This window comes from Hetaerina americana, unplaced genomic scaffold (genome assembly GCF_022747635.1).
Source record: "Hetaerina americana unplaced genomic scaffold, ioHetAmer1.1.p SCAF_5, whole genome shotgun sequence".
Classification (NCBI taxonomy): Eukaryota; Metazoa; Arthropoda; class Insecta; order Odonata; family Calopterygidae; genus Hetaerina; species Hetaerina americana.
Window position 1 is genome coordinate 77,850,514 of NW_027287095.1, and position 27,159 is coordinate 77,877,672.

The window sequence follows — 27,159 nt, forward strand, 5'->3', positions numbered from 1 at the left end:
AATTTGCAGTTATTGACCAACATTTCTTTTACTTTATCAATTTTTTCACCGACTTTCGATGTCGATGGTCTGCCACTGCGTTCATCATCTTCGATTGACTCACGACCACTTCTGAACCGCTCGTGCCACTGGTAAACGACCGTTTTTTTTAGAGAATCGTTGCCGAAACACTTTTCCAACATTTCCAACGTCCGTGCGCCACTAAATCCGTTTTTTACGCAAAATTTAATACAAGTTCGTTGTTGCAAATTTAAATCCATTTCTGAAATTGTAAAAAATCGCCAACACACACAGAGATAGATGTACTCTTGGCTACGTAACTTTTGCAAATGTCAAGTTATGACACTAAGATTTAAAGGGAATATCAACAACAGATGTACCAATTTAACAAAAAAAACAGAACTCAAATCGGAACGATGGGAGCACCACACGGTGGTTATTCCGGGAACTTTTTGATCAAGGTAGTATTTCTGAGACAATTAACCAAACATAATTATTCAGCTCTGATTGATAGCCAATTATGCCATATGATGAACATTTGGGGTTGGCACAGATAGGATTTATTTAATGATGAAGAGCCTCGAAATTCCCTTTGGTATAGGCTTCCCATCATTCACTGTAATGGCAGTCCATCTATTGACTAATGTCTAACTATTAAAATCTACAGTTATACTTTCTTCAGTAACCCATATCTTTAAGTTACAAAACATAGCCAAATACACTTAGATACTGAACTTATCTAGATTCCCATTAACATGCATAGGGCACAAGAACTTCCAATTACAAATTGACACCTTACTCTCAATTAGACATGGCATTAAAGTAATCTGGTACAAAACTATAAAACATACAAAGATCTGCCTTACGACATGAAATACACTCATTCTCTTTGAATGTTTTTAAATAAATCCAAAGTAGCTGTGGGATTGCCATAAGCTTGGACCAAAATGATTATTACATTATTCATTCATTATTATTTTCTTTTTGTAATTTTATACTTGTTGCACAAGCTTGTATACTAGGCTAGTAGTAGGGTCTTTTTCTTTTTGTCACAACCTTGTACAACCAAATTTTCCTATTATTTATTTTATTGCTCTTATCGTACACAGTTGTAGTGCTCTGTTTGATTTTTTTAACTTCCTCTGTTCATCTATGAGCTGCAGGCTCCTTAAATATTGCCATTGAAAGATTTATGTAATGTGCAGTATATTTTATAGCTTTGTATTTGATCATTATGATAAGTATTTTCCAATAACAGTATCACAAAGTCAGTCCTATTCTTTTAATATACACCCATCACAAAATACAGACCTACTCTATCTAATTCCAAAGAAACTGCGGGAGATGCCGCAACAGTAACTTTTAACGGAGTCATCCGCTAATGTGCATTTCAATGCAACAATTTCAGAGCGTAAAAATCATTCGCCTTGACTGGGACTCGAACCCAGATCCCTCAATATCCGGTCGAGTGCTTTAGCCACTTAAGCTACCGAGGCGTCCTCTTAAACTCTGAAATTTTGGGGCTTTTTAAAGGAACTAGATGTTATGACGAAATACCGTACATACAATGTCACATGTATTCGTAGTCGTGCGCGAGGCGCCACTGTCCACGAGGTTAAAGCCAACTTTTAAACACGTATGGTGTTTTCCCTTTGACAAATTCCAAAGAAACTGCGGGAGATGCCGCAACAGTAACTTTTAACGGAGTCATCCGCTAATGTGCATTTCAATGCAACAATTTCAGAGCGTAAAAATCATTCGCCTTGACTGGGACTCGAACCCAGATCCCTCAATATCCGGTCGAGTGCTTTAGCCACTTAAGCTACCGAGGCGTCCTCTTAAACTCTGAAATTTTGGGGCTTTTTAAAGGAACTAGATGTTATGACGAAATACCGTACATACAATGTCACATGTATTCGTAGTCGTGCGCGAGGCGCCACTGTCCACGAGGTTAAAGCCAACTTTTAAACACGTATGGTGTTTTCCCTTTGACAAATTCCAAAGAAACTGCGGGAGATGCCGCAACAGTAACTTTTAACGGAGTCATCCGCTAATGTGCATTTCAATGCAACAATTTCAGAGCGTAAAAATCATTCGCCTTGACTGGGACTCGAACCCAGATCCCTCAATATCCGGTCGAGTGCTTTAGCCACTTAAGCTACCGAGGCGTCCTCTTAAACTCTGAAATTTTGGGGCTTTTTAAAGGAACTAGATGTTATGACGAAATACCGTACATACAATGTCACATGTATTCGTAGTCGTGCGCGAGGCGCCACTGTCCACGAGGTTAAAGCCAACTTTTAAACACGTATGGTGTTTTCCCTTTGACAAATTCCAAAGAAACTGCGGGAGATGCCGCAACAGTAACTTTTAACGGAGTCATCCGCTAATGTGCATTTCAATGCAACAATTTCAGAGCGTAAAAATCATTCGCCTTGACTGGGACTCGAACCCAAATCCCTCAATATCCGGTCGAGTGCTTTAGCCACTTAAGCTACCGAGGCGTCCTCTTAAACTCTGAAATTTTGGGGCTTTTTAAAGGAACTAGATGTTATGACGAAATACCGTACATACAATGTCACATGTATTCGTAGTCGTGCGCGAGGCGCCACTGTCCACGAGGTTAAAGCCAACTTTTAAACACGTATGGTGTTTTCCCTTTGACAAATTCCAAAGAAACTGCGGGAGATGCCGCAACAGTAACTTTTAACGGAGTCATCCGCTAATGTGCATTTCAATGCAACAATTTCAGAGCGTAAAAATCTGGGTTCGAGTCCCAGTCAAGGCGAATGATTTTTACGCTCTGAAATTGTTGCATTGAAATGCACATTAGCGGATGACTCCGTTAAAAGTTACTATTGCGGCATCTCCCGCAGTTTCTTTGGAATTTGTCAAAGGGAAAACACCATACGTGTTTAAAAGTTGGCTTTAACCTCGTGGACAGGGGCGCCTCGCGCACGACTACGAATACATGTGACATTGTATGTACGGTATTTCGTCATAACATCTAGTTCCTTTAAAAAGCCCCAAAATTTCAGAGTTTAAGAGGACGCCTCGGTAGCTTAAGTGGCTAAAGCACTCGACCGGATATTGAGGGATCTGGGTTCGAGTCCCAGTCAAGGCGAATGATTTTTACGCTCTGAAATTGTTGCATTGAAATGCACATTAGCGGATGACTCCGTTAAAAGTTACTGTTGCGGCATCTCCCGCAGTTTCTTTGGAATTTGTCAAAGGGAAAACACCATACGTGTTTAAAAGTTGGCTTTAACCTCGTGGACAGTGGCGCCTCGCGCACGACTACGAATACATGTGACATTGTATGTACGGTATTTCGTCATAACATCTAGTTCCTTTAAAAAGCCCCAAAATTTCAGAGTTTAAGAGGACGCCTCGGTAGCTTAAGTGGCTAAAGCACTCGACCGGATATTGAGGGATCTGGGTTCGAGTCCCAGTCAAGGCGAATGATTTTTACGCTCTGAAATTGTTGCATTGAAATGCACATTAGCGGATGACTCCGTTAAAAGTTACTGTTGCGGCATCTCCCGCAGTTTCTTTGGAATTTGTCAAAGGGAAAACACCATACGTGTTTAAAAGTTGGCTTTAACCTCGTGGACAGTGGCGCCTCGCGCACGACTACGAATACATGTGACATTGTATGTACGGTATTTCGTCATAACATCTAGTTCCTTTAAAAAGCCCCAAAATTTCAGAGTTTAAGAGGACGCCTCGGTAGCTTAAGTGGCTAAAGCACTCGACCGGATATTGAGGGATCTGGGTTCGAGTCCCAGTCAAGGCGAATGATTTTTACGCTCTGAAATTGTTGCATTGAAATGCACATTAGCGGATGACTCCGTTAAAAGTTACTGTTGCGGCATCTCCCGCAGTTTCTTTGGAATTTGTCAAAGGGAAAACACCATACGTGTTTAAAAGTTGGCTTTAACCTCGTGGACAGTGGCGCCTCGCGCACGACTACGAATACATGTGACATTGTATGTACGGTATTTCGTCATAACATCTAGTTCCTTTAAAAAGCCCCAAAATTTCAGAGTTTAAGAGGACGCCTCGGTAGCTTAAGTGGCTAAAGCACTCGACCGGATATTGAGGGATCTGGGTTCGAGTCCCAGTCAAGGCGAATGATTTTTACGCTCTGAAATTGTTGCATTGAAATGCACATTAGCGGATGACTCCGTTAAAAGTTACTGTTGCGGCATCTCCCGCAGTTTCTTTGGAATTTGTCAAAGGGAAAACACCATACGTGTTTAAAAGTTGGCTTTAACCTCGTGGACAGTGGCGCCTCGCGCACGACTACGAATACATGTGACATTGTATGTACGGTATTTCGTCATAACATCTAGTTCCTTTAAAAAGCCCCAAAATTTCAGAGTTTAAGAGGACGCCTCGGTAGCTTAAGTGGCTAAAGCACTCGACCGGATATTGAGGGATCTGGGTTCGAGTCCCAGTCAAGGCGAATGATTTTTACGCTCTGAAATTGTTGCATTGAAATGCACATTAGCGGATGACTCCGTTAAAAGTTACTGTTGCGGCATCTCCCGCAGTTTCTTTGGAATTTGTCAAAGGGAAAACACCATACGTGTTTAAAAGTTGGCTTTAACCTCGTGGACAGTGGCGCCTCGCGCACGACTACGAATACATGTGACATTGTATGTACGGTATTTCGTCATAACATCTAGTTCCTTTAAAAAGCCCCAAAATTTCAGAGTTTAAGAGGACGCCTCGGTAGCTTAAGTGGCTAAAGCACTCGACCGGATATTGAGGGATCTGGGTTCGAGTCCCAGTCAAGGCGAATGATTTTTACGCTCTGAAATTGTTGCTACTCTATCTAATTTTATGGAACAAAGCATTTACATATAAGGTTTGAAAAATATAGGATGGCATTTAAGACAGTTAAATATTCAGAAATTAAGCTTTGGCTTACCAGTATCCACTTCAGGTGTTAAAGCAAAAAGCTTTTCCCTTACTGCTGTGAATACTTCATAACCTTTAAGGGCCAATGTCTTGATTTCTTCTACAACCAATCCTGTTTGTTGACGAATGTTTTCTTCCACAACAGTTTTAACTTCTCCATTGATGGTGCCAGCAGGTCCAGTCCACGGTGGCAATGAATGTCGAGGCAAAATATGGGGCTGAGGTAGAGATATCTCCCATGGTGAAACTTTGGTGTACCTAACAAAAAGATATGAAATCAGTAGCAAAAGTGACTCAAGGCAGTTAAAACATATTATCAGGTATTAAAACACACAATAAATATTCAGTAAAAACCATTATGAACTAATTTACATCAGACCAGATCTTAACCTGAATTACAACTGGATTTTAAAGGTAGCCATGACTGAGAATGAGAAGAGAATATGTATCTACACAGTAGTAACTCAAATTTCCTTATGAGTGAATTATAATATGCTCTTTTGCATGGGTTTCCAAACGTTGAGAGCAAATACTAATTTTTAAAAATAAAACGTAGATGCAAACAAATTGCAACTTCATGATTAAACATAAATGGAACAACCAATCAATCAAAGGCAATATACTTATTGGGTTTTGGATGGTCCACAATAACAACACTGTATACATTATGTACTGAATAATAGGTACTGGAACCCTATTCCTTACTCTACATTATATCCTTCTTCAGCTCTTTATAACTTCAATTTGGTTACACACAATCTAAAAAGCCTATACTTTTCCTTCCTCTTCCCTCCTTCATTAACATTCTCCCGTACATCACAGCCTTTGACATTCATTATATCCCAATATTTCCTCCTCCTTTTTTGCCTTCTTGAATTTAACCTACTAACTTCCTCTGTTCTCGCAACATATTTAAAACTTCACTGTCTGTTTTCTCACTATGTTACTTTCCCAATTCTTCTCCATACTTGTCCATGAAAGCTTCTTATACATGCCACCAACTGCATCGACCAGGTTTTGGACTCATATGCTATACTCCATATTAAAAATATTTATTTAGCAAACATGTCATTTACTTCCTACCACTTGCTAGGCCATACAATACTTCTCTGGTCCTATGCCCTTTTTCCTCCAAAATACTATTTAAATCTGTAAACTCCTCCTCTTATTCTAGATTATTCCTTTCAACTTTTACACTTAACCTTTCAAGTAAAGAGAACCTTGTTGCTTTGGTTTTGCCATGGTTAATATTCGTCCTATACCTCTGGCACTGCTTCAGTGAAGTACTCAATCACAGCTGCAATCATTTGCCACTCTGACTAATATCATCCATAAATCCTATAAACTTAATCAACTCAGCTCTCACTTTCATTCCAAGCAAGTCTTTCCACGCAAATCTTTCACATTTCTCCATTACATAGGTTTTAAAATCATTGGTGAACATGGACAGCAAGGTTGAAGAAGGAAACAATTAGGAATTTTATATGGCAAGAGAGAATACAGACAAGTAAGCGAAATTGAAAAATGGTTTTGTTGCGCATAATGTGGGATATAAAGTATTCAGCCATACTAGGCAGGGGTTTGTATAAAAGTGCTGTCTCCAAGTCCATCAAAAAACTACCTAAACCAGCATTCTGTAAAAAATGGTATTCACTATCTTTTCCAAAAAGGATATTTAGCTGATATCATCAAAACAGAATTATGAAAAATTCCTTGGGTAGAAAGAATGGAAATATTATTTGAAGTCATATCAAAACCCTCTTTAAATGTAGCTCAAAATCACACTATACCACTAATTTGATCACTGGGACAGTGAGGTTTCGCAGGAAAAAATCACAAAGGTTTTACATAGTAAATCATGTTTAATTTTTCAAGGATATGGTGGAGGAGTTGGGGGGAGGGCTTTAGGAAAAACCTGAAAATCTCAATAGGTATTGGGATATGAAGGTTTAGAAAGGATAGTCTTAAAGAGTAAAGATCTTCTTAGGAAAATTCTTACCTCAACTGAGGTAATAATTATTAATCTACAATAAAATACAACTTTGAAAAGAAAATAAGAAGAGAAGTATGGAGATTCATAAGAGAGTTCAAATGCATTTCGTCTTGAATCACCTCCCCTTCCCCATTACTCTCCATCTGCCTCTCATCCCTTCCCTGCCCTTCTCCGATTCCCCATTCGAGCGATAGCTTATGCCAGGGATACAGAAGTTAGCATACACCAAAAGATTACCACAGTGGCAGAGAGTAAAGAACCCAAAGGTCAATTATAACATTCCTGCATTTCCCTTTCTGTATTACGTGCTTTAATCATTTAACCCCATTTCCCCAATGTCCCACCCCTTATATCACAACTTACTTGGGTTTATTTCCTATAATTTTCTTGGTAATATCCATACCACAGCACATCCTATGAGCAAGGGTCAGCATATGGTGGTACAAAACTCTGGTGACCAAGAATGATACACTTCATGAACTGTGTGTTTTTGTACCACACAAGTCCAAATGATGGACACACTGAACATAAATAAAGATCCCAAAAAACTGCGGGAGATGCAACGACAGTTACTTTTAACGGACTAATCCACTACACGTGCATTACAATGCAACAATTTCAGAGAGTAAAAATCATTTGCCTAGACCAGGATTTGAACCTGGATCCCTTAATGTCTGGACAATGAGAGATGTGGGTTTGAATCCCAGTGAACATGAATGCTTTTTATGCTCTGAAATTGTTACATTGTCATAAACAAAAAGTTAAAATATTCATATTTCATTCATTCATTAAAAAAAAAAAATATATATATATATATATATATATATATATATATATATATATATATATATTATTAGATAATCTACCTATTATTATCTATAATCTAATCTACTATATATATAGTACATGAACCAGCCACTTACAAACGCATATAAGGAAAAGCATTAAATAATCAGAAGTATTTACCATTAATAATGACATAACTTTAGACTTACTTAAAAGAAGCAACCATTTTGTCCATGAGAAAGTACTGGTAATGTTCATGATGAAGGGAATGGTTACATCCATTTGGTCCACGACGAGTGTACAAATAACCATGAAAACGAAGCTCCAGATACTTGGCGAATGACATAGACCATGACTCTGAGGTTAATGGAACCACTGGCGATGCCTTCAAATTTAATGATTAAAAGAAATTCAATTTGGTAAATGGAGATAAGAGCTTTACGTGAACATCAATTCCTAAACATCAAAATCAATTCAACAATTATGATAAAAATGGCTTAATTAACAGCAATTTAACATAAACTCTGTCAACTTAAATATAATATACTTTTATTTCCTAAAGACAAGGTTTTCAAAACCAAAAATAAGGATAAAGTTATTGCTCTAGGCCATCCACACACAGATTAAATTATGCTACATACAATGAAAAAATTATGTAAAATGCATTTAAAAGAATCAGAAAAAATGTTATTTTCATATTTAGCCACTGAAAATCAAATGACGCAAATATTGAAAAGTCATTGTATACTGACCATTTTACATTCTGGACACCAGCTCCATGACAGAATAGATGATGGTCCTTTTAACTCAGGATTTTCTTGAGCAGATGATGCTTTGCCATTAACATAAGGAATGGTGTGATCTAATTCTTTCAGGGCTAAATGCACACACCCACCACCATGCACAAATCGGCGGATATGACTGAGCATTGGAACATCACAGGTTTCAGATGGACATAAGTATGATGAACTGAAGCAATATCGCTCCAGAAATTTCCCTAATGGTATGTCATAATGCCCATAGAACTCCATTTGGCAAACCCTTGATGAAAAAAAAATATGCAAGTGAAGAAATGAAAATGAAACTAGAATGAAAGAACACATTTGAACAATTCCAAAAATATTTTAAATGGCAGTTACCTAGTCGCCATTCACAAGTGAACAAAAATAAATTACAATAAAGTACACCACAATATTGTTAAATGCATTTTATTGCTTATCTTGATGTTGCTCTCAATACTAATTTTTAATTCACTAACAAGTAATTTTATGATTGGTATATAACTTTATATGCTGTACCAGTACTTTAGACAGGAACTTAATCACAACTCAGTATTATCCATTTTCATGTTTTATTATGCTGCACATCATTGTGTTATTAATACCTCCTATGTGCTCATTTCCATTTATTATTGCCTCTGGAACTGATCATACGAGGGTCATCCGGAAAGTAGTACCCGTTCGTGCCGCATGAAGTGCTGACGACGCGAGTAGCCGCTGGACGAGGTCAGGTAGCTTCAGTGGCTTGTCTGCCTTCTCTGAGCCAAGTTGCGTGACGCTAGCATTGCCTGTGTTGTTTCTGTGATTGTTTACAATGTTTAAAAAAATTGAGAACGCCGCCAGTTGTGAAGTGAGGGCAGTGATTAAATTCCTCAATGCAAGAAACGTTCGCCCATGTGATATTCATCGCCAATTAAAGGAGGTGTATGGAGACAATGTAATGGACGAGTCGTCTGTTCGGCGGTGGTGTCGCAACTTCAACATGGGGAGGGGGAACACACACGACGATGAGCGTTCGGAGAGACCGTCTGTCATTACAGACCAACTGGTGAGCACAGTTGACGAATTCGTGAGGAACGATCGGCGCGTCACAATTGATGACATCTGTGAGCATTTTCCCAATGTTTCTCGAACAATTGTTCATGAAATTGTTAAACACCATCTGCATTATGCAAAAATTTGTGCAAGATGGGTCCCTCGCGTATCTCAATGAGCTGGCGGCGAAGGACTATGCAGCAGGAATACAGAAACTTGTCACACGTTATGACAAATGCCTTAATTTGCTTGGAGATTATGTTGAGAAGTAGTTTAAAGTATCCTCTTTCAAATAAAATTTTTTATGTTTGTTAATATTTACTTTTGTGTCTTTATTTCACGAACGGGTACTACTTTCCGGATGACCCTCGTACATGAAGACAATAGACTGATTACTGTTAAGATAAACTACATGATGGTAAATAAAAGACATAAGCCTATGAAGGTCAAAAGAAAGGAAACTCCTCTGAAGTACAACTCTTAGTTTACCGCAGACCATAACTGAAGGAAAAATATAATGGCAGATTAATCAAAGAGGAAGGCCAAGGAAGTATAACAAGAAGCAGATCATGGAAGATGTCAAAGCAAGGAACAGGGAGGGAATTGAGAGGCCGGCTGGGAATAGAATAGTTTGGAGAGTGGTTACAAACCATTCCTTGGATAGATAAAACCATACTGATAATGAAAATGCTGGGTGATATTTTGAGATGGAGATCTTGAGAAACCCTGACTAATAAAGATATAGTAGAGAGTAAGAGAGGTAGGTAGAGGTACTGAGTCGGTGAATACCTTAATGCAGCATATGAATTCTGAAAATGATGTTATAGAGGTGATATGCTAAAATGTATACAAATCATATTTTATAATTTTAATGACAAGTTCACTTAAACAATAAGGTCTCAATCTCATTAAATGATGGCTACATGTGAAAACTGGCTTCCCAAAAATGTCAATCAATACAATTACTGAAGTAAGATCTGGTGCCTTCCCAGTATATCTGCTTGATGAAGTTTTCTTGGGTCTTCCACTGGGTCAGGGGTTCCATGTTAGCCGACGTTTCAATGTTCGACTCATGCATCGTCCTCAGGGCAGATGAGTGCCTACTACATTATGGCCATCTTAGATACACAAGCACATGGGTCAGGTGACTCATGATTGGTTCATGATGGAGGAGCCTCTCGATTGGTCGCCATGGTGCTATTTTGTTCTTTCTTCTCTAACCTTCCTCAGCACCAGTTTCCACGCATTGCTGAGGGAATAGCCAGAATCTCTATCGAAATTATGACTTGCCATTCATATTTCAATGGCCTCTTTAATAATACGGTCCCAGTAACTACTGGAGCAGGCAAGTAACCTTGTCCCATCAAAGTTAATGGAGTGATACATCCCAACGCTGCATTCAGCGATGACTGATTTCCCCAACGGCCCAAGCCGCAGATGCTGGTGTTTCTTCAACCTGGTCTCAATGGTCTGCCCCATCTCTCCAATGAAGACGTCTCCACAGGCAGACAGGACTTGGTAAATGCCTGGGGTCTTTAGGCCGATTGGGTTCTTGGCTCTGATGAGAAGATTTCTAATTTTTCCAGGTAGTTTGTTGATGGCCTCAATTTTATGCCTCAACAATATCCTGGATATTTTCCAAGGAATTGAGGAGACATAGGGCAAGCAGGCCCTGGCTATTGGTTTCTTCTTTTCCTTATCCTACTGCGTCAGGCGTACCCACGGGTTGAAGGACCTTTTAAGGGTCAAAGAGATGTCGCGTCCACTATACCTGTTTTGGAGGAAGGTTGTCAGCGATGGCCCTGGGTCGTTGAAATAGAATGTTCAGCACTGCTCACCGCTGGGCTGGGTGGTGGTGGCTCTTTCCATTTAGGTATTGATCTGTATGCGTAGGCTTATGATACACCCCATGTCCATGTGTACCATCACTTCATGTGTTCAGAGCCTCCTTCCCATGTGCCACCACATGGGAAGGAGGCACTGAACGAATTCCTCCGACACATGAACTGCTAACACCTGAACATCTACTTCACAATGGAATTGGAAATCGAGGGCAAACTCCCTTTCCTTGACATCATAATTCAAAGAAAAAGTTGGCACTCATCTACCCTGAAGACGATGAACGAGTCGAGCATCGAAACGTCGGCCAACATGGAACCCCTGACTTGGTGGAAGACCCGAGAAAACTTCATCAAATACAGTTAATTTTATTTACTGCAAAATTTTAACTTAAGAGGATTTTATTTAAATAAACTCAACATTTCAATGTATTGCATATAAAGTATGCAATAATGCTATCAAGACCTAGCAGGTACTCAATATCTAGGTTCACCTCCTGTCTTCCAGGTGTCCTTCACGAGGCTATTTGACACAATATTAAACCCAAATGTACATGGAGTAGAGGTTAGATAATTTAAAATTGGGCTTTAAAGTCAATATTCAACTTTTCAGGAGGGTGCAATGGATGGTTGAAGTATTAAGCATGAGTGACAATATAATATTTGATTAACTTTGGCCCAATAGTCTTTTACAGATCTGCATTTTTACATGCAAAAGGGAAGAAGACACTATAAATACTGAAAACAAACCTAATAGTAGGTTAAACTACATCTGTCTCAGAAATTTTCTATCGAAACATGAATGAGGAAATATGCAAATTACTAAGGAGAAAATCCCAGGAATTAATTTGTATTTAACCTGTTGTGGCCACATCTCTCAGCTTAACACAAATTATTGAGGGAGGTTGCTGGGAGGAGTGACAACAACAGGTTAAACAACCTTTAAGTGGTTTTTTCCTCCAAAAAGTTTTTTTGGGAGCAACCACCAGCCTAAGTTACATGAATTACTGTGGATTAAAAAAGAAAAAAAACTTACCATGGGTTCACACAGAAATAAGGAGCATTGTTGGAAGAATGTGAATAACTGCATAAAAGAACTGGTAAACACTGGTGATTGAATGGGTCAAGAGCATCTAATTGAAGAGGCCAATGGCCAGCGTTGTCATGATTCTCTCCAATCGACCCTCTTGGTCCATCCAAAATTCCAAATTTTGTGGAGCTCCCCACTTTTTCTCGTTCTGGTTCCTTCTTTTCCACTAAAACAGTCTCTTCATCAGATTCACTTCCATAAGAAGCAACATGCCCACCACATGCTCTAAAGTTGGCAAGCATTGCTTGAACTGCTTCATTGTTAATACTGCCAGTTAATTTTGCTCTCAAAAAAGGATGGGTGTTCTTTATCCTAAATACAGGGGCTACCTTCTCTGCTTGGGGCTCTACTGTAGAGTTAGATACTGGCTCTTCTCCCAATGAACACATCTGGTTGTTTTCAAACTGTGCTGACCAATATAATTCTGCTGGAAAATATTTCCTTAGGGGACAGTTACGTCCAACTTCAGTATCAAGGTATGGGATGGAATGTCTCAAATATGGAGAAGCAGAAAGAACAATATCATCTAGTGCCTTCCGGAATCTGTTTGATTCCCTGGGATTTGATGCCACAGAGAGCTTATTAGAGGAGAACACCTCATCATGTATCTCTTCAAATTCTGACTGCTGTGTGACTGCCATTGTTTCACTTCCCTTATCTGAGCTGGATACATCTGGACTAGTTGCTGACCCAACACTGAGATAAGAATGAAGTGGATCACTAAAATCACTGACAGTTTCAGCTGCCACAGTCTTACGATCCTCAAGGGCTTTTTCTTTAGTCATGATTCGAGTGCTTTGAAATGGAGTAGGTTTTTTCTGAAATCAAAATAAAACATGATAAGAATAAGGGAAGAATTTAAATATAGTTGGGCACTACACAGAACTACTAGTGATAGAAATTTGAACTACTTATGCATGTAATCTCAAAATGCCAGGCAAAGATTTGTACTATGAAATGAATACATAGCATGACTGGGAGTCAGTTACCAAATTTATACTTGTAAGAACACCTGAGAGAGACTATCCATATTGCACAGATGAAATTATGAGGAATGAAAATGACTTTGACCTAAGCATGTTGAAGCACAAAAAATGCAAGAACTGGTGACAGACAACTGGGATCATTTGCACTGCCTTGACGCAACAGATATGACACTGATTGGCTGCTGAATTATTAAAAGTATTGAAACTTACTTTATCACATCAAATCTACACCAAATCAAAATTAATTTCATTTTCTTAACAAAATTTGCAGTTGAAGAACTGTTTGCTCAGAGGTAGCTCACATTCTCATATATTACAACAATGACTTCAGTAATTAAGCATGTAAAAGTGAAAATTTTCATTATCATGCTATTTGTATATTTCCACATTTTACACTTTTGCCTTGGGTCCCGAGTGTACATTATGGGTTTTGCTGTACATTGCACATTAAGCTTAAAAAGTTGTTCTCACTTTCTACAGATCAATTCTTAAACATTTGGCATGGAACTACAATGGAGGATGAGAAATAGTGGACACTCCTAAGACAAGGACAGTTGCCTTTAGAGACAATTGGTCCTTGGTAAACGAAATATCAGAATTTCTCATCGGGTATAATTCAATTAACTTGAAATGAAAAGTTAAGGTTATGACAATGAAATGAGGACAAAAACTAGGCTAGTTGCTAAGCACAACTGTTTCATACAATTCAACTATACTGGGAGATTACTAAGTTTTAAGGCAATTATTAGATGCCTATAATAATATACCATGAACAATAAATGATAAGCCATCTTTCCTGGCCTATAAGAAGCACACTTTTTACTCCATAATGTGCTCTAAAATCAGCCTGCATCTAATGGGCGGAGGTTATACAGGTATAACTTCATCCCATAAGATGTAAGCTGATTCACCACAAAAAATACCAACTATTATGTATTTTTCTTTTATCAGGCCAAGAAAATGGTTTCCTTTATTGAAAATTTTGATGAAAAAACTGTTTTGGTCAGTAGTAAGCAATAGAATTTCAAATCTCCCAGACAGTACTTCCTAAAAAAATATTCTCAAATAAATTGTAAATACATACAATGTATTTCGTTTAGTTCCATTTTACATGTGATGCTGCTGTAAAACTGCTTTATATTACAATGGGCTAATGGGGATGTCACCCCTCAGCTTATGAATTGCACCTCTCGCACTAAACTTCAGGACCTACAGGCACTCAACCTTAAGTAGTATGAGAGTGCTATTCAATGAGTAATACCTGTATATTCATTTCTACTTAAGTATTAGTAGTTTTAGTAGAGGCGACCAAGAGCTGAGGTCATTTGCACCATTAGGGATGGACAGGAAGGATGAAGAGTGGAGAGAAACCTGGCATCGGCATTAGCCTACTCTTAACGAAGGGTGCCAAGGGGTCTGCAGCTTAAAGTCCCATCTGATGGATGGCGTACTAACTCAAAGTGTCCTACACAAAGCACCTCACATAGGGATAGGGATACCACTGAAAACTATCTGCCACCACTGGGGTTCGAACCTGGGCCCCCTGGGTGGGAAGCCAGTATGATAGCCACCACACCATCTCAATTCCCTTCCTATTTAGTGAGCACACTTGCTTTTACATACAAAAACTATGTGCTCCAAAACAAATTAAAATTAGAATAACCTCATGAGATTTAAAGAGAAAAGATTGACGTACAGAAATGCATTTAAACTTGAAGTAGTGAATTGAAATTATCAATAAATCTTTTCAAATTTTTGACTCAGCAGTGCACTAAATGGAAGTGAAGATCACATTGTTTATGAGGGAAGTGACAACTCCAGTGAAAATAACTGCTTTTATTATTACATGATTTGATGAATAAATGATTTTAGCAGCAGTGATGATGAATTTATGGTATTCTGCAATGAATAACCATTAATATGGCAGCTAACTTTTTCTAAGGTAACAATTCTATTTTCTCCATGTAAAGTGTAAACATTCAAAAATGAATTTTGATCCTTTTCTGTTTGATTCAAGCATTTTCGGCACATTCTAACCTGAATAATCACAGTGTGTCTTATGTGCCAGTGCATCTTATGGGCTAGAAAATATGGCAACTAAACTTTTCAATTGATAAATGATGCAAAAAATGGCGAAAAATTAAGAAAAAAAGAACTCATAAAAAGCTAAGAAAAAAATCAGCATTGTACACCAAAATTGTTGAGAGCCACTAATCATGAACTTCTAATTTGAATTTTCTTACCTCAGAAGGCAGAACTTCTTTATTTCCTTCTGAATTTTCTTCTCCTTTCCAGTTATAGCTTTGGCTATTGGTAGGCACGCCATCTGTTGAATACAATGAATCTCCAAAGAGTTCGCTATCTGGAGGAGGTGGGGCAGGGGGCATGGCAAATTCATCCATAAGAAATGACTTCTCAAGATGCCAGCTGTAGTGAATGTACACCATTCGGGAGACAACACGCTTCAAGCGAGCCAATTCTGGCTTCGTAGCACCACGGAGAATCACAGTACATCCCAAATGTGCAGGACATCCATCAAAGAACATTAGAGTTTTGGTAGCAGAGGATTTAGAGTTTACTCCATTGTGTTCTTTATCACTGCCACTTGGACTTAGATCATATGTCTTTAAATAAAATGCTCTGCAAGTTCCTAAACGAGGCCTACCAACATGGGCATCCACAGACCCCACAATATCAGATCTGGTGCAATGGGCAACACGATCGAGCACAGACACCTTCATATTGGTCACTAAAGTAACACCCAAATCTAGAAGGAAATCCTGGGCCAAACGGGAAACATTTTTCTCCACCAGTAAAAGATCAGGCTGAAGAGCAGATATTCTGGCAACAGCATTTTTAAGATAATCATATTCCTAGGGAAAAGGAATAGGGAAAATTTATTATTATATTAACCACCCCATATGAACTACATATCCTCCAACATTCTATACACTATAATAAATATGACTCGACTGAGTACACAGTAATGTAAATGGATTCAATTGTAATACAAGGTCATAATAAATTAATTTTTAAAACTTGCCTGCATCATGAGGGGCTCGAGAGAAAGAAAGCGACCTTCTACACGCTGGTATGCAACAGAGCACCCAAGAAGAAGAATTCTGGGGTTGGTGAGGCGATCAGCCATAGCACGATGGGCAATATTCTTGGTGCATACCACACCACTTATAATACCACATTCAGAACGATTGCCTCCAGGAACTTTTTTAAACTGCACATACCTCATTGAAACAAAGAAAAACATTATTTCAATCTTGATATCCAAATGTTCAAAACATTGAAAGTATTTTACTTCCAAAGAGAGCAAAATTAATGGATGATGAGGTACATAATCTATATTGACGTCATATTAATTCATAGCACATGTAGGGAAAAAATACATTCATTACACACATTTATACATTAATGTTCCCATTTACATGAATCTCAGTTTCATAAGATCAAAGACAATCATACACTTTTCATGAATCATGGATACACTTTTCAAGTGATACTCTAATCTCATCTCTAGAAATTTGATATTCCAAGCAGAACTTGATGCCCGTCATAGAGCGAAGACAGGTACATCAATATTTCTGAGTAAAGTGACAAATTAATGAAATCATGGCCTAGTAGGCATACTAGAATAGTTGCACTCAAATTACTAAGTGATCAATTTTAGCACCTTTATTTTGCCTAAAACTGACCATTCAACCGATTACAATAACATTCAAGACTCCAAAATAATTTCAAGCACAACTTGTACATAAATTTCCTTTCCTCCTGATGGCCCTGTAACACTTGATCCTACCAGTTAAATCCCCCCATAATTTGGCTGTAATCTTTTTTACACACTGGAAGAAGTCTTTCTATCCTCTTTTGTACTACTCTGCATTCATCACTGTGAAACATAGAAGTCGTGGCAACATGTTTTTGTCAAACCACTTCATTAACAATATTGTGTCTGAATGCTGTCCCACAATTTCTCCTTCCCATCGTTTTTTTCTTTTACACACTTTGGTACACCCTTTCTATTCAGTTTTTTGTCCCCCAATAACATGTAAGATATCTCATTTTCAAGCATCTAGTTAATTCTGTTGAGTTGCAATATTTATCCATCCAGCTGTTCATCCCTCATTTACAAATTATCAAATTGTCTTGAGAACAACAGCTGTTGCTGCTAATATCTGCAGAAATTAAAGGAGAATCTATAATGGCATTTTGACCAATGGAAAAATTGAATGACCAAAATAATCAGTTGATGGCTTATGCATTTTGATTGCAAACTGATATGCCTTCAGTGGAATACATATGTTGCTTGAATGAAAGGCTACCTTTCCTCAAAATAAAGGATTCATCACATTAAAATATATTCATTCATATTCCTACATAGTGAGTCTGGAATTTGCTACTAACATCATTAGTGACTGAAAATATTTTGTCTAACTAACTACCTGACCCTTTTAACATTATAAGGGTCTTAAATTTTCCTGGGTGAGCCTATTGGTTCTATGGTTTGTTTACATATAATTAAAAGTTTTATATGCCTATTTTAACAAGGTTGCAGATGCAGATATTGAGTAATTTTGGGCTGGATGTTGGACTATAGATATAACATGACTTCATATATCATCCTGTAAAACAATTTGAACATTTATTTGCAAGTGAAAATTAAAGCAGAAAAGAAAAAAATACATTATTTTAAAGTCTTTTGCACTAAAAGATACATTCTTAACTCCTTCCATGATGTGAGTAATAACCTTAAGCAAAGACAGAACATGCCCATGATTATTGAACTAACATAGTAATTATTGTATACATAATAATATAGCAATGTATGCTTTGAAAATTTCACTAGTAGCATCTAAAGAAAATTTAAATATCACATCAAGATCAATAAAGATAAGTCAAGCAATGGATTGAGTAGCTAGCATGTGCCACATACGAACACTTGCCATACATTTCATTGCATTTAATTACAAAAAAGTCACTCCTAAGTAATTCAATGCATTTTGGACACAGAGCTAATAAAATACAAGCTAGATCTCATTATTAGCTCTGAATGCATGTGAACACTTGATCAAGATGTCTCCACAATAGCAATCAGAGATTAAATTTAGTTGATCATCATTTTGACATAGCTCCAAAACATTCTGCTGAATGACACTTTTTAAAAGAGAATATAAGTACCTTTTAATGAAATGAATCAATTTTGCAGTCCTAGGAAACTTATGCTACAGAAAAATGTTAGTGCCTCTGTGAATGTTTAATTCAGAGCAAACATAGAAAAAAATTGTTTTCGCTTAGTTTGAGATGGAGTGAATAATTTTACATTATTTTTCATCCATGTGAACATGATTCTAATCTGCTGTAGGATAAAAAGAATAAAGAATGATGTTTCTCTATTAATACGAAAAATATGATGAGTCAACATGAAATGAACTTTTTTTGAAACTCATAAGGTTTTAATACACAAAAGGGAAAATATACCTTAAACCAACTGTCATAACTCACTGTACAATGTCCAAAAATTAATCCTAAACTAACAATTGAACTGAACATAGGATTTACTTCAAAATAAGAGACAAAACAGTTAACTGCACTTCTATGTATAATTATAATTTCAGATAAAACTTAAATAATAGACTTACTGACGAATATCCATTTCATAAGTTTCACTTCGAACATCCGGGTGAACTAGTTCTACGATCTGGCTTACTAATGGCAAAACCACATCACCCCATGATTGGGCCAACCCCTCGGAGACCAATAACTGGCGCAGAAGGGCTTCATGATGTGATTTGTAAGCAGCACTATTAAAAAAAAAACAAAAATGTAGTTATAGAGAATAAACCTAAAAGGACATGGTAAGGAAAACTATGTTTTTAAACAATTTTCAAGCAGGTGGTTCCAACGATCATAATTATCAATCCTAGCAAAACACTGAGATGTAGTTTTTACACAAATACAATAAGACATATTTTATACAAAATTGCAATTCAATATATTAATAAGGAGGCTCCCTATATATTCTCAAGGTCTCTGGCATCACTTTGTGAACTAATTAATATTTTTAAATCATAATATTTTGCATAGTCGAATTAACTTGTTCTTTTTATAAAATTATATATATACACACATACTATTGTAAGTAAATAAATTATTGAATAAAAAAATATATATAACACACATACAAGATTTGTATAAAAAGTATCGGGAAACACATTTATTTCAGATGTTGCTACAATGCCTCAATATTCTTCCCTAAAATACATCCCTTGTACATCGATGCACTTTTTTCCAGAGGCTTTTTCATGACTTGAAAGCTCCCTAATAGGCAGATTCTGGAAGGTCGTTAAGGATACCATTGCAAGCTTCTTTGACAGCACTTAGGGCCCCATGGTGGTGTCCTTTGAGGGAGGATTTCACTTTTGGGAATAGGACATAGTCTGCTGGTGCTAAGTCGGGACTGCAAGGGGGTTTGGAAATCGTTGTGATGCTGTTTTTCAGGTCGTCAGTTACCTTGGAGCAGGTGTGGCTGGGTGCCTTCAGGGCGAGTTTAGCGCAGATCTTTTGCACCGCCAAATTTTTAGTGATAATGGTGTGCACTGACATCTTATCAATGCCAATATGATCTGTAAACATGTGCACACTTAACTGATGGTCTGAGTTCAGCACTTCATGCGCACATTGCCTGCTGTTGTCGGTTCTCAACGTCCACAGTCATCCAGCACGGGGCTCGTCCTCCACACTCTCTCAGGCATCTTTGAAGAACGTGTGCCACTTCAAACTGCAGTTTAGGACATGCTTTCATCCGTGAACACTTGGCGAATCATGCCAAACATCTCCATACCCAATTTCACGAGTCCAACAAAAAATTTGATGGTTTATCACTGTTCAATCATTTGTCACATTTGGCGCTTGCATCGAGCCACTTAAAAGGGGTCCAACAAAAACATGATCTGGCCTTAACAAATGCTTGCAGGAAACTGGCGCTTGGTGCATGTTTAAGGTCAGACCCCCCACCACCAAGCCTCATTGTGCGAGCTCGCTGTGACACAGTCTCGCCATGAAAAATTGTTCCTGATACTTTTTTATTCATACCATATATACAAGCCATGCCTTGTATACGTGCCTGAAATTACTCATCCTCTCTCACCCATATGCCAAAACATGTGAGAATGGTACAAAGAGCAGGATGAACCACATTCAAACACTTATTGGTAGTAATTAATAAAACTTTACTCACAGCACAAATTGGCAGTCATCATTAAATTTATGATGAAATACCCACAATCCTTAATGCAACTTCACCAGATTTCCCATTCACTCATTACTGATATTTAATCAATATCTTTCTCCCACTCTACATAGCAGAATGCATCTCACATCTGGGTGGTACCCTTTACCACTCAGAATCCACATAATATCACACAAACGAGATGATTGCCCAAAACCATAAAAAACATGGTCTATCACTTGCTGTAATAACAGAATATTTCATACCTGCCTTCAAGTTACAACAACAACAATGACATTGATAAAAACCTAGTAGGACAGGGAGAAATAAACAAGACAAAAATTTATTATAAGCAACCTTGAAGGACTATACAAATTATCTTTGTCATGATAAACATAAATATTCATACCTTAGTCTCACAAATGCTTCACGTTCTCCATTATCAGGATTAAGATGCTTAGCGTCAACCAAATGCCAACTGTGAGGTGGACTGGATGCCAGATTATCAGAAGATAATTGGTCATGAGGAACACACAGGAAATTAGGAGCCTCTCCATGGTAAAAAATATGCTGGCCATTGTTAAGTGAAGGGTCACCTAGAGTGAATTATTTCATAATAATATATATCTGTAAACCACACTACAAAGGAACTACAAAACACAAACAAAAATATAGACATAAAATATAAAGCACAAATATCATTATATATCAAGCACCACAAGCATCAGACTTCACCTAGCCAAGTCTCTCCCATCTACATGATCCACAGAAGGAACAAAAAGGGCAGCATAGAATTTAATGTATTAAAATGGGTAAGTAGTATGACTGATAGAGGTCAGGCTATGAATTCTCTTTCACTCTCTTTGGGGTAGCTTCAGTTGGATGACGGAAGACAACATGCACCAGAAACAAACCTACTAGGTCAAACCTACCAAATCTACTAGGTCATATGATTAAATGGATGGATTATTATTATCAGCACTAAGCCTTAGAAAATTGAAGTGTTTAAACACAGAAAAAAAACTCATTTCTTTCCACTTTACTAAATGAACAAAAGTTTGCTGCTTCAATCAACTATGAAAATGGAACCACGAGATTGATATAGCTGAAATGTTAACAGCAGCCTAGTGAGAGATGAGGCTTACTGAAAGCAAACTTTTTTAAATGCTATGAGTGCCATCTTTAGGATTTTCTAAGTTATTGAAAAAAACATGTATAATACGGCTCTCATAGGGCAAAATTATTACTTCAAACAGTCCTGCTCTAGAGGTCAAAGTGATCATAAGCCCTTCCACTGTAGTCTACAGGTAAGTACATCTAGTAAACTCTTGATTATCTGTGCTAATGGATGCATGGTGATACATGGATAATCGAAAAACACAGATAACTGAAATATTAAGAAAATATGGACTAGATATAAATTACAAAAATTTGTGATACTACAATACTATCACTAAAAAATTAACTCAATGCAAAATAATGTCAAATATAGTAGCACAGCAAACCAGGATAGAATTACATGTAACAGCAGACATGTTAGACCACCAGCCACCAAGAAGAAGTTAGTTCATACATATATATGGGAATGCATTGCTATTATTTCTTTGCAGTAATTAATGATAATTCAAAAGAAATGAAATTACAAATTTTATTTAATAAAATTTGATTAGTTTCAAGAGGATCTTCAAGAAGAAACAAGCATCAAAATTCGTCAGACAACAAGCAACAGAAAAGCAAGGCAAAAATTGTTAAGTGTCTTTTACATAAATAAAAAAAGAAAATGGCAACATGTAATTTTGTGTGAATCAGCTTTGAAAATTAAGGTACTGAGATGCCTGAAAGGAGTAGTGTTTCTTTAAGTTTAGATTGATGAAATTTTAACAGTTGGAAAAATACCCATGAAAGCCCTAAATGGAAAAATTAATGAATTAGAGCATAACATGATTTGACGAACTTAATAATTTTTCATGAGAATGGTCTTCTGTTGCTAAAACACAAAACAATTCCTGTAAATGGGAGTCAGAGGGATTGAACTCTGACTCCCACATACTTCCTAATTCCTAGTCCTCACTACCAAATCAATCACTCGTAACCCTTTTACATCCCTTTACATTAAGCCCCCTACCATTGTTAACTGGACTAGGGTAAATGCCCTCATATTTCATGAAATTATCAGGAGCCAATTTTGTAGATATATTCAAGCTTATGCATAAAATAAAATAGTTTAAAAAGATTTTAAGGTTTCAATTCCAAGCCAAATGTTGAATTTTGGAGTTAATTTGGTAAAAAAGTTCAATTATCAATATTTTGTTAGGACCCAGCCCATGGACAGATCAACAACCTACTAATCTCTGATTAATTTTATTTCTTTAAACAAGAGGTAAAAAATCCAATCTTTTGAATTTCATTGATTGGAGGTTTCTCTATGTAAACAAAAACTGCTCAACAATACTTGATCCTTATACTTCTTAAAATAGAACATAAATCTAGGCAAATAAGAGTACTGTATTAACATTAATAAAACTCCTACGCCAATGCACAGTAAATCCTCACCAATGATTCTCTAGGAGAACGAAGTTAAGAGTCAAAACTATTTGTGATGGTGAATTTGCTAGAGAAAATATGGGTACTAAGATCTTAAGTTCTGCGCTTATTCTTCACAAAGCACTTTCAACTGATCAATGGCATGAGATTTTTATGGGCATATGCCCAAATGCACTTCTCTAAATCAAATGATCAATTTATCTTCCTTCAAACATAAAATTACTCTTAAGATTGATCATAGTATAATACAGGGAATATAAGGAGTGAGCCCGTATTTGGTTCTCATACACTCATAATTATGTTAGTCCCTGTACTTGCGAAAAGCATTATTCTCCAAGCATGAGATTTATCAAGAAGTGCAGTAGAAAGAGGGGGCGAGGTAACGCTAAGTACAAGTAATAGAAATGGGAAGCTGAAAACTAGTTTCCACACCATGGTATGTGGAAGCGGGCCAAAATCATGTGACTCTTTGGGACTGAAATATCCCTGGTGCTCTTCTCCCGAATTTCAAACTGCTTAAGTCATAATCATGCCATGGAACTCTGTATCCCTTGAAAGCAAGTATGGGTTGTTCATTACATGAGTAAACTGAATTAAGGAACCACAAAGGTTTCATGAACCAAAATAAGCATTAAGCAAATATGATGCCACATATTTGTGCAGGGATCATAACTGGCATTCACATTATCATCATATTCACCTTATGCAAGAATGTAATAATGAGGGTTCACCGCATATCCAAAGAAAATATTTAAACTCTAATATTTGAGTATTTTTAATACATCTACGTTAGGTTAGAAGCATTTTCTAGTAACATTAGCATCAGTGAATGGCTCATCTATTTCAAAAAGTTGCATTAACAAGATAACAGCAGAGGGTTTTCAGAGCCTAAAATTATTCAATCAGAAAAATTAATCCACAGAATGAAATGTCGACTTTAACATTTAACGTGATAAAATTTTGGAATTGAACGAAAAGTAGGAGTTTGTTTTAATTCAATAAAAAGCGGCCAAGAGCTTTTTATTGGAAAAGTTGCCTAAATAAAACACACGATTCCACCCAAAACAATTTACATCTCAGCCCAATAGGAAAAGTGTGAAGACAATGGAAAAGCATTTATTAAGGAAGAGAGTTAATAGAATGCAGATCAGATAGGTAAATTTCCCAGTAAGCACCAAGTTAAAGCTCCTCACCATCTTTGCTACATAAATGATCTCTTTTGCCAAAGTATGTTGCAAATTTTGACTAAAAGAGGCATAATAATTTAAATGGATCAGATACTTTTGCTTGTGTACTTAACTTCAAAAGGAAGTTCATTTTAAATGAAAAAAAATATATAATTCAAATGAAATACTATGTACTATAAAGAGATCAAATATATATCAATAGCTTCCCAACAAACCTGAATTATGATTGACTCTTTTTTTATTAACAGCCACTTCTTTACCATTATTTTCTTCAATTTCCTCTCGCTTTGGCCGCGATAATGTTACTTTGCTTTCCTGAACATTGAGATCCAAATAGAATGTTGAACTTGAATTTGGAAGCTTACACTGATCTTCTTCAGTCACAGGATTGGTGGAATCTATAAATGGACATGAAATCACAAATAGAGTAATTAGATATACTGATTCAATATTTTGCAAAGACTTTCCAAAAATGTTCTTAATTTAGGAATTCCTTTAATCAAAGTTTTTATCTGAAAAGAACTGACCAATCCATGCTACTAGATATTGCAACTTAAACTTCACACAGGATGACCGAGAAGAACACTAAACAGCCATTCCACTAGACTAAACGATTAAGTCAACAGTGGTATAACCTATTCCTATACGGCACACTAAGGCCACAAATAAAACGAAGCTACTGGGAAGGCATTCACCACCAAACTATGGCTTATTAGAAAAACTTCAGAGTCAAAGATAATAGCCAACAAAACTAAATCTGCCTCCCACAACCAAATTTAAAATAAAATAATTCCTCTGACCCTCCCAAAATAAGATTAATTAGTAGCTAGAAACTCATTTTGACATTTTTTCACCATTAGTTGAAATTTTTTCATTTACCTAGTATATTTACAGCCCACAAACTCTTCTTGCCAGACATGACTTATTACTACATGGATCACATATAGAGGACTTCATTGTAGCAGGCCCCCTATGCATATCCCATTGGAATCTAAATCTACCACTAAAAGAGCATAGATATGAATTATAAGTTAAAATATCATTCTGAAAAATTATTAAATTCTGAGTAATTTCTTCTGGGGATATTAGTAAGCTAAAGCCATCAAACAAGGGAGAGAAATACTACCTTGATCAAAAATTTCCCGGAATTTATTCAGAAAATTAAAAATACAAGTTTATTCATCTAAATCTATATTGTCCCCTTCAAAGTAATCCCCATCGACTGCAACACACTTATGCCAGCGCTTGATCCAATCCTCGAAACATTTTTTATATTCGGTTTTCGGTATGTCCATCAGTGCTTCCTGCGATTTTTCCATTACTTCCTCTCGGCTGCTAAAACGCGTTCCCCGTAATGGTTTTTTAACTCGATTGAACAGAAAGAAGTCACAGGGAGCCAAATCAGGTGAATTCGGTGGCTGTTGGATGGTATTTGTTGCATTTTTCGTCAAAAAATTACGAATAATGATAGCACTGTGCGACGGTGCGTTATCATGGTGCAAAATCCACGAGTTTTCTGCCCACATTTCTGGTCTCTTTCGGCGAATTGCTTCACGCAAACGTCTCATAACGCCCAAATAATACTCTTTGTTTACTGTCTGGCCTTCCGGCAAAAATTCATGATGCACTACACCGTTGTAATCCATGAAAACCGTCAGCATTGCCTTCTTTTTTGACTGAAAACGACGTGGTTTTTTTGGTCTCGGCTCATTTGGTGAACGCCATTCACTTGCCTGATGTCTGGATATCGTGTCGTACTCATAAACCCACGTCTCGTCTCCAGTAATGATCCTTTTGATGAATGTGGGATCGGATTCAGCCTCGCAAATCATGTCTTTTGCGACGTCAACACGGTCTCTTTTTTGCATGAAATTGAGGTCTTTTGGCACCAACTTTGCTGCTACACGACGGAAACCCAAATCATTAACCACAATGTCTTGGGCGGATCCATAGGCAATGTTCAAGTCCTCCGCTATTTCTCTGATGGTTAATTTGCGGTTATTGACCAACATTTCTTTCACTTTATCAATTTTTTCACCGACTTTCGATGTCGATGGTCTGCCACTGCGTTCATCATCTTCGATTGACTCACGACCACTTCTGAACCGCTCGTGCCACTGGTAAACGACCGTTTTTTTTAGAGAATCGTTGCCGAAACACTTTTCCAACATTTCCAACGTCCGTGCGCCACTAAATCCGTTTTTTACGCAAAATTTAATACAAGTTCGTTGTTGCAAATTTAAATCCATTTCTGAAATTGTAAAAAATCGCCAACACACACAGAGATAGATGTACTCTTGGCTACGTAACTTTTGCAAATGTCAAGTTATGACACTAAGATTTAAAGGGAATATCAACAACAGATGTACCAATTTAACAAAAAAAAACAGAACTCAAATCGGAACGATGGGAGCGCCACACGGTGGTTATTCCGGGAACTTTTTGATCAAGGTAGTATGATTGTGCCTGATTACAATTGAATGTTCGACATAAATTACAGTCAGATAATATACGAGGCCCATTCGAAAAGTAAGGTCTCCTATTTTTTTCATGAAAAATTAAATGTATTACCAACTTCGTGTACATCGTGGAAAAGCTGAGCAGTTAGCTATTTTTCTACATAGTTGCCTTGACAATCAATCACTTTTTGAATCCTTGTAACCAGCTTTTTAATCCCAGCGTCCTACCTTTCTCCCGCCACGTCATGAAGCCAACTGAAGCAGTCGTCAGTTGGCTTCGCAACGCGGCTGGAGAA

The 27,159-nt window shown here is 37.2% G+C and overlaps 1 protein-coding gene across 3 annotated transcripts in view; it reads right to left on the reverse strand.

Annotated features, from left to right (window-relative positions):
• fab1 (fab1 kinase) overlaps positions 1–27,159 on the reverse strand; it is a 72,983-nt gene that overhangs the window by 31,114 nt on the left and 14,710 nt on the right. For 2 of the 3 annotated variants that reach the window (XM_071591708.1, XM_071591706.1), the window contains exons 9-17: positions 24,620–24,802; positions 21,083–21,269; positions 19,085–19,246; positions 16,477–16,675; positions 15,677–16,306; positions 12,394–13,265; positions 8,458–8,746; positions 7,915–8,090; positions 4,937–5,184 (exon numbers count right to left, since the gene is read on the reverse strand). In XM_071591708.1, coding sequence (XP_071447809.1) covers positions 4,937–5,184; positions 7,915–8,090; positions 8,458–8,746; positions 12,394–13,265; positions 15,677–16,306; positions 16,477–16,675; positions 19,085–19,246; positions 21,083–21,269; positions 24,620–24,802 — 2,946 coding nt within the window. The remainder of the gene's footprint in view (positions 1–4,936; positions 5,185–7,914; positions 8,091–8,457; positions 8,747–12,393; positions 13,266–15,676; positions 16,307–16,476; positions 16,676–19,084; positions 19,247–21,082; positions 21,270–24,619; positions 24,803–27,159) is intronic. The other variant, XM_071591707.1, reaches the window with a different exon arrangement.